The sequence below is a fragment of the Porites lutea genome, chromosome 4 (genome assembly GCF_958299795.1).
Source record: "Porites lutea chromosome 4, jaPorLute2.1, whole genome shotgun sequence".
Taxonomy (NCBI): domain Eukaryota; kingdom Metazoa; phylum Cnidaria; class Anthozoa; order Scleractinia; family Poritidae; genus Porites; species Porites lutea.
Genome location: NC_133204.1, coordinates 3,854,994 through 3,868,251, shown reverse-complemented (window position 1 = coordinate 3,868,251; position 13,258 = coordinate 3,854,994). Strand labels below are relative to the sequence as shown.

Here is a 13,258-nt window from a genome sequence, read left to right as displayed (position 1 = left end):
TAAATTTACTCAATTTTGACATTCTCCACCATACAGCTTACTGCTAGATTCCATTTTTAAAAGTCATCCATGCCACATACATGGAAGAAATTTTCTTTTTATTTAGGTGATCTTTCACTGGCATACTTGCTCTTGTGGTGGTTTTGGCTGTTTCAAGTGACAGTCGCAGAACCGGTTCATTTGAGAGGCCCTGTTAGGGGGCGTTTAGTTATCCCTTATCCCTATATTTCTAGTGAGCACATTTATCCTCTATCCCTAAAAGTAGAAAGACAGTTATCCCTAAAAGTATTCCGGTTGAATTTTGACTTTCTCACACGTGAGAGGCAGTAAGACCCTGCATGAACGTCTAGAGAGACATCACAGATGAAATAGATATCTAGGTCATGTTTATATTGGAAGATGACCAAAGCAGGTAATTAAGCCGACAACCACTAGTTATATTATTTTTATACTATATCTCCTAAAACGTTCTTCTTCTTCGATAACATTGTTACCAACAAACTTGTTCAGCTCTTTAAAAGTAAATACTTGAGACTGTTTCTTCTTCAGCATACATGATTCACATTGTAGCCCATCGCGGGTTACCTATGAAAAATGTTGGGGATACTTTCTGCCCGTCATAAGGTAGATATTAAGTAAAAAGTTTCTACCAAAATCAATGCCTGTCGGGATCAGAAAAAGCCTGTTTATTTAAGTCCTTAGATGTGCAAGCTTATTATAGAGCTATTGAAAAATGGTACTTCACTGAGTTTAAACCGTAAGTTTTATCAGAAAGAAAAAGAACCATTAAAAAGAAATTCGAGATACACAAAGGAGGTATGCGACGCGCCTTGTCGCAAACCTATAGCCTGCGTAGCTGGCGGTATTGTGTGGGCGCGAGATTAAAGTTTTGGCGGCGGAGCCGTGTTCCAAAAAAAGGGAGTAGGGACGAGGCGGATGAAATACCTCCTGCCAGAAAACCCCGGTATTTTGAATAGTCCGCACACCAGTGTGCGGAGAAACGGATTGGTCGAGGGCCATACATGTGTCAATCATGTTAGATGATCCTTTGCATATATTTCCCAATTAAGGGAGCAGATGGCAAACTGGAAAAGACGTAAGTGATTGTCGTTTCCCCTTTAAAAAGAGCATAATTGATGACCAAATTGTCGAAATGGCGTCTTTAAACTTCACAGCGCTGGAATTGTCTTTATTTAGCCGTAAGAAAAAAAGGTCAAAGAAAATTAAAACACTTTACAACTGCATCTGAGATCAAATCCTATCAGGAACACCTACAGAAGAATAAACCACAGAAAATGGTCTCTCAGTATGCATGTAACTAGCCTGCGTGGCAGGCGCTTGGAAGTAGTGGGCGAAAGAGAGAACGGGCGCGCGCGAGGTGCCCTCTACTTCCAAGCGCCTGCTACGCAGGCTAAGGTGACAAAAGTGGGCGACATTCGAAAAATCATGGTTCTCTGGCAGGTGGTATTTCTCGCGGCTTCGCCGCTCGTCACGGCTCCGCCGCTCGTCACGGCTCCGCCGTCAAATCCCACTCGACTATATTACAACGGCTCCGCCGCCAAATCTCACTCTACTACTACACAATACCGCCAGCTACGCAGGCTACAAACCTATTGCGTTTGAAACACTCATATCACAGTAACCAAAAAATCGTTTCAGTTGCAACTCACAGTACGTGCTTTCTTTGAGGAGCAGATTCACTTTTGAGCTGGGAAGCTTTTGTTGACCAAATTGACTTTCATTGGTGTTTACACCGACAATTTGCACTAAAATCGCAGCTGGTTGGAATTTCGGCAAGACAAGTATTGCATTGAGTTCCTGCGACAAAAGTCGCCTATGTAAAATGGCCTTAATACAGCGGATTCTTTACCAGCGGCGTATAAAACCGTAATCCATTACGTACCACTTTTGACCAAAAGGCTACACCTGTTATATTCCTAGATAGATTAAGAAACACGTTCGCTTTTCCTTTTCCTTTCCTAAAATATGAAAACTAACTGTCTAACCTGAAGGTAGACTTCTGAAGAAAAAGAGAGGCTGCTCGCAGTCTAACCTGAAGGTCGTTGTTTGCGTGACCAAAGTAGGCTGAGAGAGATTTCTGTGTGGTGTGGCTAGGCAAACGGCGACAACATACAGTCAAGTCTTTTGGATCAAATTGGATGTTACTAAAACGGGGAGCGGGGAGCGGGGAGCGGGGAGCGGGGAGCGGGGAGCGGGGAGCGGGGAACGGAAGTCTGGGAACGAGTTGTCAGCAGAAACCTCCACAAAAATCCAAAATGACGGTCCAAAAAACGAGAGAGAGAAAGAAGAAGACAAAGAAAGGAATTTGTGCCTTGGCTGAAATCAGGTGGGGACGAAATTGCAAATCAGACTCACATTTTACGTTTACGTTTTGAGCAGGTAGTATGTTTTTTCGATATTCAACCTGTTTCATTTACAATATGATAAGGTCTTAGGTCTTAGTTTTCGAGACACCTGGCACACTCACATTACTCCTGGATTACTCCGTTTACTTTAGACCGTCGCTTAATCCTGCCTGTTTATCCCCCTGAATGTTCTTTTTCCCACTCAGACAAACTCTTGGAGAGTAAAGGTTTTATCCAAGCCCATTATATGCCTTGTTTTGAGAATGCTTGGTAAATAACTCGCAGGCATTGTAATGAGAAATAAACGTGGAATTTATTAATGCATGTACATATAGTGTTCTCGCGTTCTGTGCTTGAGTAAAACTTTGTACAGCTGTTAGTATTTAAAACTAACGGCTAAAACTTGTTTTTTACAATTTTTTTATAACAGGGAAAGCTTCTTGTTGTTGTTAGTGTTATATTAAAGTCATTGAGTGATGAGTTATGAATCGTTTAAGGTCAGGGTTTGGCATTGAAAGCAGGGTTAAGCACTGACTTCAAGAAGGTGGTAGACAAAACACTGACCCCCATTCCATGAACTACCCCCAATGACTACCCTGAAATGGACTATGCCACTGAAGTTAAGTGATTAGGGTTAGGAAACGGAGTGAATCAGGTTCCATTTAGGGTCATTATACTGGGAAAACTGACCTAAAACTTCATTCACTCAGTTTCCTAACCCTAATCACTAAACTTTAGCGGTGTAGTCCATTTTAGGGTATGTCCATGAAGTGTGGGTCAGTGTTTTGTCCAGCACCCTTCAAGAAGTGTTTATTCAGGTTTGTCACTATATTTACTGTATGTACCAGTATTTGTTTTTATACCACTACATGAGAAATTTCTGAAATTTGATTGGCTTAGAGCAGTGGTATTTCAGCTTAATTTGAAATACCTACATGTGAAAATTACAACCTTTTTGCGGGTAGTGGTATAAACAAATAATAGCATGATTTGTAGTGATATTTGGCATAAATACCACTCAGGATATTTCAAAATTGTCTCAAATTTCACTTGCCTAATGGCTCGTGAAATTACGTATAACAATTTCGAAATATCATTCGTGGTATTTATGCCAAATATCACTACAAATCATGCTATTACCTATACAAAGCAGATAGTAGCAGTTAATTCGAGATATTTGAAGTTTTTCACTTGACTCATGACTCATCGACTCAATTATTTAATTGCCTCTATAATTTCAACTCCTTGACCCATAACGTGGCCTAATTTTAAACCGGCATTTTCTTGGCCTTTGCTAGAAACGCCAAGGCTCATTTAGTGCATGTTTTTTTCTAATATAAACACAACAAATTGTACTGTCAGTCCTCTACCATACCCCCTCCTGAATGCTTAGGCCAATATTAAATGGCACAAGGCTAAAGAGAGTGAGAGACATACTAGAAATGCCATACTGACTACTGCCAACATATAGCATGATTTGTACCAATACCTTTTTGTGCCAAGGAAGTGGTACATTCATGGTTGTCTTCTTGTAGTCCTCTAAGGAGAGGGTGGCTGAACAGAGGATTTACAGTAAAAGGTCTAAAGGGAATTTTTGCCAGTTCACTCTCTAAGGAGATGAAAGGGTTTGAGGCAATTATTCAGTTTTCCCCTTATAACCTAGTCATGGTCAAAAGATACAAATATCAAAATCAATTTGAAATGTCATTCTGAATATAAAATGGGTGTAAAAGCAAATTCTAATCATTTTTTTAAAGATACTCCTTTGTTGTGAAGGATTTTGGTAGAGATCTCTTGACTATCACAATTTGCTGGCATAGGGTTCTATTATCAACCGGTTATTGCTTGATATAAAGAAATGAACTGGCCCCCTTTTTGCTGAAGAGTAATGTATATGAAGGGAACTATACAATATCATAAAAGTATTTAGGCGGCCACTTACGGATTTAAACTGTTTCAGACATGTTAGTTTATACCTAACCCATTTGGTTAACTCGACATAATGATCAGTCCTAGTCATACCTACTCGTACCTTAACCCTCTAAGCTTCATTTTCCACATACAAATAACATTGTCCACACTTATCTCTTTACATTTCCTTAAAGATTTAGATGACAGAATTTGGTTGAAGATTAAAGCATTTTCCCTTTGGTGATTATTTCACTACTTGTCATAAACATTCCTCTGGATAACGTATTGATATTGTTTCGAGAAAATTGATTTCGGTCGATCATGGGACTTGAAGAGTTAAATTTTCTTTTACTTTGATCTTTGATCTGTTGTTAAAACAACCTCATCTAAGGCAATAACATGGTGCAATCTGGATAAGCAATTAGCATATCCCATTTCTTTTGGCTGATTTTAAAACTTAGCCTTGGACTCTTTCATTCTAAAGTAAACTAAGAAAATGTGATGATTTTATAATGTAAACTACACTCACAAAACGTGTTGAAAAGCACTGTATACAATAGTGAATATGCAACACTAAGAAAATGCCGGTTTAAAATTAGGCCACGTTATGGGTCAAGGAGTTGAAATTATAGAGGCAATTAAATAATTGAGTCGATGAGTCATGAGTCAAGTGAAAAACTTCAAATATCTCGAATTAACTGCTACTATCTGCTTTAAACAAATACTAGTACATACAGTAAATATAGTGACAAACCTGAATAAACACTTCTTGAAGGGTGCTGGACAAAACACTGACCCACACTTCATGGACATACCCTAAAATGGACTACACCGCTAAAGTTTAGTGATTAGGGTTAGGAAACTGAGTGAATGAAGTTTTAGGTCAGTTTTCCCAGTATAATGACCCTAAATGGAACCTGATTCACTCCGTTTCCTAACCCTAATCACTTAACTTCAGTGGCATAGTCCATTTCAGGGTAGTCATTGGGGGTAGTTCATGGAATGGGGGTCAGTGTTTTGTCTACCACCTTCTTGAAGTCAGTGCTTAACCCTGCTTTCAATGCCAAACCCTGACCTTAAACGATTCATAACTCATCACTCAATGACTTTAATATAACACTAACAACAACAAGAAGCTTTCCCTGTTATAAAAAAATTGTAAAAAACAAGTTTTAGCCGTTAGTTTTAAATACTAACAGCTGTACAAAGTTTTACTCAAGCACAGAACGCGAGAACACTATATGTACATGCATTAATAAATTCCACGTTTATTTCTCATTACAATGCCTGCGAGTTATTTACCAAGCATTCTCAAAACAAGGCATATAATGGGCTTGGATAAAACCTTTACTCTCCAAGAGTTTGTCTGAGTGGGAAAAAGAACATTCAGGGGGATAAACAGGCAGGATTAAGCGACGGTCTAAAGTAAACGGAGTAATCCAGGAGTAATGTGAGTGTGCCAGGTGTCTCGAAAACTAAGACCTAAGACCTTATCATATTGTAAATGAAACAGGTTGAATATCGAAAAAACATACTACCTGCTCAAAACGTAAACGTAAAATGTGAGTCTGATTTGCAATTTCGTCCCCACCTGATTTCAGCCAAGGCACAAATTCCTTTCTTTGTCTTCTTCTTTCTCTCTCTCGTTTTTTGGACCGTCATTTTGGATTTTTGTGGAGGTTTCTGCTGACAACTCGTTCCCAGACTTCCGTTCCCCGCTCCCCGCTCCCCGTTTTAGTAACATCCGATCAAATTTGATCAATCTTCTTTACGAGTGCGTGAGACAAAAACTTCTTGACTGTAAATGCTCATTATTTAGTTAAATATAGCAAGTGATGAGTCATTTATATCTGATTGGCCGGTTGGCCATGGGTTGATTGATTTTTAGGGGGGTCACCACGGCGTCTACTAAGTGATGTGAACAGAAGAAAGGCACTCGAGGAAATTGGCCATCTCTTTAAGGATCAGCTCGATCCTGCAAACGTTTTCTGCCTAAAAACTAGGCAGAGGGGGTTTCAAACTGCTAAACGTAAGTGTTAAACGACTTGACACGTGGTTTGATCATACTCCATGCTCCTGTATCCACGAATGCAAATTTCTTTGCAACGTGCGTGCGATAAGAAGTCTTAAGTTCTTGACGGTAAATAGCTGAATGCCTTTTGGCAGAGCGGTTGGTTATTATTCCAAAAACTGTGTTTCTGATCTGATCGATTAGGGTTGCATGCGAAGAAATATAGCAAAATAAAGTCTATTATTAACTCAGATTGGTCTCTTTTAGGGGTCAAAAAATGCGTGAGCCACGCTCGGATTGGTCTCCTTTAGGGGTCAATTTCAAAAATTTCCACGAGCATTCCCGTTTTTTTCATAAGAGATTCCCTCAAACTTACCTATAGGAAGATGAAAGGAATAACGATTACTCTGCCAACACAAGTCGGTGATTTATCCTAAATGGTATAAAGGTATATTTTTCTGCTTCCTTATTCGTTCTGCAACGATACTTCCTGAATAGAAGGAATTTAGCGGAATCAGTACCGGGTGAATCACATACCTTCACGTCCGCTTTGCGAGTGCAAATTGGTTTCTTGTACGTGATCACTGCGTGCACTGAGATATGAGTATGAAATAGTATCCTTACAAGGAAAGACAGACATGCTATTAAATTATTATGTTAACAAGCTGAAAGCCCAAAGCCGTGTGATGTCGGTACTGAATGTGTACGTAGGTCGCTGGGAAACTGACAATGTTCAAGCTTTAAACTTCCTTTTGTAAATCTAGAGTTTCTTCAACACTGAATAAAGTTCATGGTCGCGTTAAATTTTTTTTATAAAAACTCCTTCATCAGGCTAAAAGTGTTGCGGAATCTTCCACTGCGTTTGGAATAGCCTGTTCCAGGCTCCGAGATGGTGGTGGAAAGTCGTTCAGTAATAAAAAATGCGAAAAACGCGCGAGGGCTGGGGAGAGACAGGGCGGCGGAGCCTGTACGCATTTTTTTAACAGCCTGTTCCGGTATATCAGCTCCTGATATACCCTCTGATTGGTCAATTGTGACAGTTAACATCATCACCTAGTAGCGTGGTCATTAGTTTGTCATCACCAAGATGGCTAACGCGAATCGCGCGTGTGATCTTCATGAATCGGCGTTGTCTTGCGCTTTAGACGAGTGTCTGCGACTTGGCTCGCGGTAAAGATGTTTTCAGTATTATGCCCACCGGTTGCCGCAAAAGATTAATCTTTCAGCTATTCCCACGCTTGGCTAAAGCTGCTCTAATCCTAGAAAACTCTGCGATAATAGTCGTTTCGCCGCTGATATCTATAATGCGAGACCGAGTGGAACAACTGAAAAAGCTTGGATGTCCGGCCGCAACTATTTGGCATCGGTGAAGAGGGAAAGGAGGACGCGAAGAAAGCGAGAGAAGGAAAGTGCGAAATTATTTTCGGTAATCCGGAGTCCTGGTTGATCACAAAGTGGCAATAACAAAACAGTCCAAAGACTGTTAAGCTTAATATTCCGCTATTACCAAGGGAGAAACTACGCGCTCCAGTCAAAAGACTCACACTATTTCCGGAGAAACACTATCAAGCTGGAGTTTACTAAGTCACAATGCAATTCTCCTTAGTTGATGTAGCTTAAGTTTAAGCTGCACTTCATTCTTATAATTCTGGATCTGTAAATCACTATCCGTGATAATTTAACATTCTGCAAAGAAAACTAACGAGCTGGGCCCAGCGTGATACAACATTGCAGAAAAATATTACATTAATTCACGGACTAAAGAAAATCACTTAGTTAGTCAGATCCAGAAGGCACTTTGGAGAAAATTAAAACCCTTATTCAGCCGCAATAAAAAGCTTTACGCTTCTAATTAGAGGTCATGATCAAAGAAAATGCTCTCTCATCAGAGGGCAAATCCTGCCGACCAGAAACAAACGCCGTAGTAAATCGATTTGTGTGCCATGACCTCTCAGTGTGAAACAAGCGGCTAAAGTCACATTTGCCCAGTGACAATGTAGAACCTTCCAGAGCATAACCTCAGTACCCATCAGAGGAAAAAACTTACTGCCCCCTTTTATTGCTATAAACTAGAACAAAAAAAAACGGATGCTCTCACAGGATAACGAATTCGAAGACATAAATTTCCACACATGACACATCGCACAAGGAGTTCGCGTCGCGTGCAATGCTCACGCGAGAAACTTGAGAATGATTGTAGCTAACTGAAGTGTTAACAGTTTTGACAGCCGAATCCTGACGTGACAAAAATGGGCGGAAGAGGGTCGTTAAAGAAATGCTAACAGGCTCTCTCTCCCATTTTTCCCGCCGCCACCGTCCCCTTTCCCAAGTCGTGCGCGTCTTATTTTCGCTTTGTTCGTTTTAATACGTTCCCACTGTACTATCTGAGAGCCTGGCACAGGCTACGTTTGGAATATCTCCGCGTCCGCTGGTTCAACAAACAATCAGGACTGTATCTTTCACTTTTTTCGCTTTATTTCGTTCGTTCATTCGTACATCACAATCGTTCTAAACGTTCTATTCAACATTACAATGCTCACTAGTTTTATGGTTACCACAAGTAAACGCCTTAACTACGTATGTCCGGCCGCAAACCGAACTTGGCAAAGGCTCACTATTATTTCTTGCGATCTCAAACATGAGCGTGATACCTATTTCCTTAACATATCCCACATTATCTACCTTAATTATTATTTACCGCGCATAAACCGATTACAATCAAAACCACTAAGGTTGATAAAAAGAAACCGAGTCAATTCTATTATTCCGTCATAGGATGTGGTTATACGCCTAAGATAATTTTCTACTTGCAAAGCAAAATCAACTGTTCAACAATTACGAAAAATAATACTAATAACTTGTTATAACACTCTCCCCCCCTTGACTCGCCTACGAGTCAAGCATAAGGCGTGATTTCCACCGCGAATCTAGTGCCGCATTTCTGCGCGGAACGGTTCTTGTGAAATTTTCAACTGTTCGTACAGATCTTCTTGCGTCTCCCTCCCCCTGACTCTTAATTTCCAAGGGATATAGTTGTTGTACTGGCCTGGATAGGTGGGTAGGTTTCCCCTTTGTTACAACCCTTACCTTAGCGCCTCTGACAACATTGTCTGATCCCCTCACAAGGTTTTCAACTACTCCCACCCTCCATTCGCCTCTTTTCTTTTCTTCCTCGAGCACTAGAACAACGTCTCCCACTTCTGCTGTCCTATTTTTACTTTGCGCCTTACACCTATGAAATTCTCTCAGATTCGCTAAATATTCGTTTCGCCACCGGTTCCAAAAATGGTTTAATCGAGTGCTTACATATTTAAACCTTTCAGAACAATGCGCCTCACTGACCACATCATCTGGTTCTATTATTTCATCCGGAAGTGATTTAATCCTTCGCCCATAGATCAAATGAGAAGGTGTCAACACTTCATCATCCACCTCGTTATATTCGTACGTCAACGGCCTCGCATTTAGCGTACATCCTACTTCCACAAGCACTGTTAATAACTCTTCATAAGTTAATCTAGCATTTCCCAGTGTCTTTCGCAAACAGTCTTTCACACTCGCAACCATTCGCTCAAAAAATCCCCCCCACCAGGGTGCCCTTTCTAAATTGAACCTCCACTCTACCCTCATATGACCCAAATCTGATTGAACTTCTGGATGGTTGAGTAATTCGTTTAATGCTTTCTCAGTCGCTTGAAAGGTTTTTGCGTTGTCAGACACAATCAGCGCAGGCGTTCCATATCTCGCAGCGAATCGTCGCAGACAACGCCTAAACGCTGCGGCAGACAAATCTTCTACTAACTCTAAATGGATAGCTCTGGTCACGCAACACGAAAATAGTGCAACGTACACTTTTTCCATCCCTCCCATCTTACTTTTCACGTATAAGGGCCCAGCAAAATCAACACCTACCCTCGAAAATGGCGGGGCTTCTCTGGCCCTAAACTCTGGTAACGCGGCGGTTGGTGGCGAACTGTACGATTTCCCCTTCAGTTTTCTACAAGTAACACACTCGCTCAGTACCCTTTTCACTTCCTGTCTGCCCTTTGACATCCAATATTTCGAACGCAATTGAGCTAATGTGGCTCTCACACCACTGTGGTGCACACCTTCATGGCTTTCTCGTATTATCAGTTTAGTCAAATGGTGCCTTCTGGGTAAAATGAAGGGTCTTCTAGCGTCAAGATCCAAATCCGAATTTACAAGCCTACCCTCACACCTCAAAACTTCTCCTTGCTTTACAATCCCAAGTTTACTTACCAGTTGTTCGAAATTGCTCTGTTTCTTTAATTTGTCTTGGGCCGATTTAATTAATTCGAGCTCAGCTTCATTCAACTCTCTCACTTCTAACTTACCTGTTCGTCTAGTGTTTTCGTTTTGCCTTAAAACGGCCTTCAAATTGTCAACGAATCGCCTCACCCACGCGACGACACGTACCAGCTTATGCAACTTACTATAGTCACTCGGATTTATTACTGCTGCAACACCGACTTCGCTCCTCGTCTCGACCAACAATGCGGATGTGGGCTTCTTCTGCTCGAGTAGACTCTCAGGAGTTTGAAGCTGCTCAGTCGTAAGTGGCCAATCTTCTCTCTTTCTTATCAGCCATTGTGGGCCAAGCCACCAAAGTTCATTTTCCTTGAGTTGGGAAGCTAGCGCCCCTCTGGAACCAAGATCTGCTGGATTCTCACCAGTTGGACAATACCCCCATTCCTCTTTGCTCGTCAGGCTGAGAATCTCGTTTACTCTGTGCCGCACGAACTGTTTCCATTCTCCCTTATTTTGAATCCAACCTAGGGCCGTTTTGCTATCTAGCCAAAATCTCACGCCATCTATTTTTAGCTGTGACTGTAATGCATTGCGTATCGTGTTCATAAGTTGGGCCAGTATTCTCGCTGACATCAACTCCAACCGTGGAATTGAAAGCTCTTTCAAAGGGGCAACTCTCGTTTTGCTTACCACTAACCTCACATGGGCCTGTCCATCGTCAGTACGGTACACGAAGTAAACCATCGCAAAGTACGCTTTTTTACTCGCATCTCCAAACCCATGCAAAAAACACTCTGTCACGCACTCTTCTCTCGCCTCATACAAACATCTATTGACTTCTATTTCCCTCGTTTGCGACAAATTTTCGACTCATTTAGCCCATTTCCCTTTAATATCGTCCGTCAACGTTTCGTCCCAGTCAAACTTGCTACTACAAATTTCTTGAAAAAGAATCTTCATACTAACCGTCACTGGACTAATGAGCCCAAGTGGGTCAAACAAGCTGGCTAATAAGCTCAAAACATTTCGCTTGGTGGGTTCTAGACCTTCCGCCCTTTCAGCAATATGCGCGAGATCAAGGTGGAAGGTGTCTGATTCACAGTTCCACTTAACACTCAGGACCTTTTCTCCCTTCGACCCCCCTTGACATTCTAGCTTCGATTTCGCATAAGTTTCTTCATCTTCTAATCGTCCCACGATTAGAAGACAACTTCGGGTCGTTGGTTTTCCATTTCCGCAGTCTAAACCCTCAGTTTGCCATTCTGGCCCTCGCTTTGTTGTATAGATCGTGCGCCTTATCAGTTGTGCTGTCACCCGAAACCAGATCGTCTACATAAAAACTGTCAACCATTTTCTTAACAAATTTAGGATCTGCTTCTGCGAAGGTCGCTAAATGATGCCTTATTGTTCCATTTAGCAGAAAAGGTGAAGCATTCAATCCAAAGACAACTCGACAAAATCGATACACGACAACATTTGAATTGCTGTCTCGTGCGTCATCCACCCACAGGAATCTCAAACAATCGCGGTCATTCACATCTACTGCTATATTTAAAAACGCCTTCTCAATGTCGCCGACAAGCGCGACCCTATTTTCTCTGAACCTAACAAGTATTTCAAAAAGTAAGGGGTTTAGAGATGGCCCGGTGTGTAGACAGTCGTTCAGGGATGTCCCATTTTTACCCTCTTTTGCTGAAGCGTCATACACTATCCTTAATTTTGTTGTCTCCGCATCTTAACGAATGACAGCTTGATGTGGCAAATAATGGACCTTGCACGCCCCCTCCAAATCTTTACCCTTTCAATGATCCCCGAACTTAATTGGTCTTTAATGGTTGAGTCATACTCTTCTAGTACTTCCGGTTCCCTTTTCAATCTTTTGATTTGACTCTTCATGCGTGACAAACTGTTTGCATAATTACTGGGAAGGGGGTTGTCACCCTGTTTCCAAGGCAACTTGACCGAATACCTCCCATCGATAAAACTGATATCGCTCTCAAACAATTCGTGTACCTCATCACTCGCTTTAATTCCTAAACTCTCCAAGTCCCACAATTTACCGACCGCCCCTTCTAAACTATCTCCCACGGTCACCGCACCCTCATGTGCCACGAAATTTACAGTCACTTCTTGTCGCTCGCTCTCTAATTTTTTCTTTTTCAGGGGGCCCGACAACACCCATCCAAGCTCAGTCTCTACGGTTACCGGTTCTTCTGGCTCCCCCCGTATTGTCTGCCCCTTTTGAAACTCCCACAAGTAATCCGATCCTATTAACAAATCTATTTCGAGCTCTTCTTTGGTTTGGCAAACAACTGAAAACCACAGATCACGCAAATGAGGATAATCGTTCTTGACGACCTCTACGTGCTCGTTGCTTATGTGAGATATTTCCGGCACAACATAAGCTTCAAGCCTAAGTGAACGGTCGGCCTGTAGAGGCATTACGTCAAACTGGACGACTTCCCTGGAACCCGATTCCTTAACTGTTTGTCCGAATGTGTTAATAGTTACCCATTCTTTTCTTACAATTTCTAAACCATAATTACTCGCGGCCTTTGTTGTTACGAAAGACTTGTGACTTCCTGAGTCAAATAGAACTCTTACCCCTCCCCGGTACATTCCCCTTAATTAAGGCTTGGGCAGTCTGAAGGGCAATTCTACTTTCCGTTCCCACAAACAAACTACTCGGATTATTTACTAG

At 41.6% G+C, this 13,258-nt stretch overlaps 3 protein-coding genes and 1 pseudogene across 4 annotated transcripts in view; 1 reads left to right on the top strand and 3 right to left on the bottom strand.

The window, feature by feature from the left end:
- LOC140935344 (leucine-rich melanocyte differentiation-associated protein-like) overlaps positions 1-13,258 on the bottom strand; it is a 37,294-nt gene that overhangs the window by 11,316 nt on the left and 12,720 nt on the right. The gene's annotated exons all lie outside the window — the stretch shown is intronic.
- The window catches only part of LOC140935307 (WD repeat-containing protein 7-like), a 61,588-nt gene that overhangs the window by 40,906 nt on the left and 7,424 nt on the right, over positions 1-13,258 (top strand). The gene's annotated exons all lie outside the window — the stretch shown is intronic.
- Positions 9,022-11,743, bottom strand: LOC140935312 (uncharacterized). Its single transcript, XM_073384863.1, has one exon. The coding sequence runs from the start codon at positions 11,299-11,301 to the stop codon at positions 9,178-9,180; it is 2,124 nt and encodes a 707-aa protein (XP_073240964.1). The 5' UTR covers positions 11,302-11,743; the 3' UTR covers positions 9,022-9,177.
- Positions 11,735-12,999, bottom strand: LOC140932807 (uncharacterized; annotated as a pseudogene).

What these genes read in the sequence shown, in the direction of transcription:
- LOC140935312 (XM_073384863.1), bottom strand. Translation starts at nt 11,301, where the DNA reads ATGGTTTACTTCGTGTACCGTACTGACGATGGACAGGCCCATGTGAGG.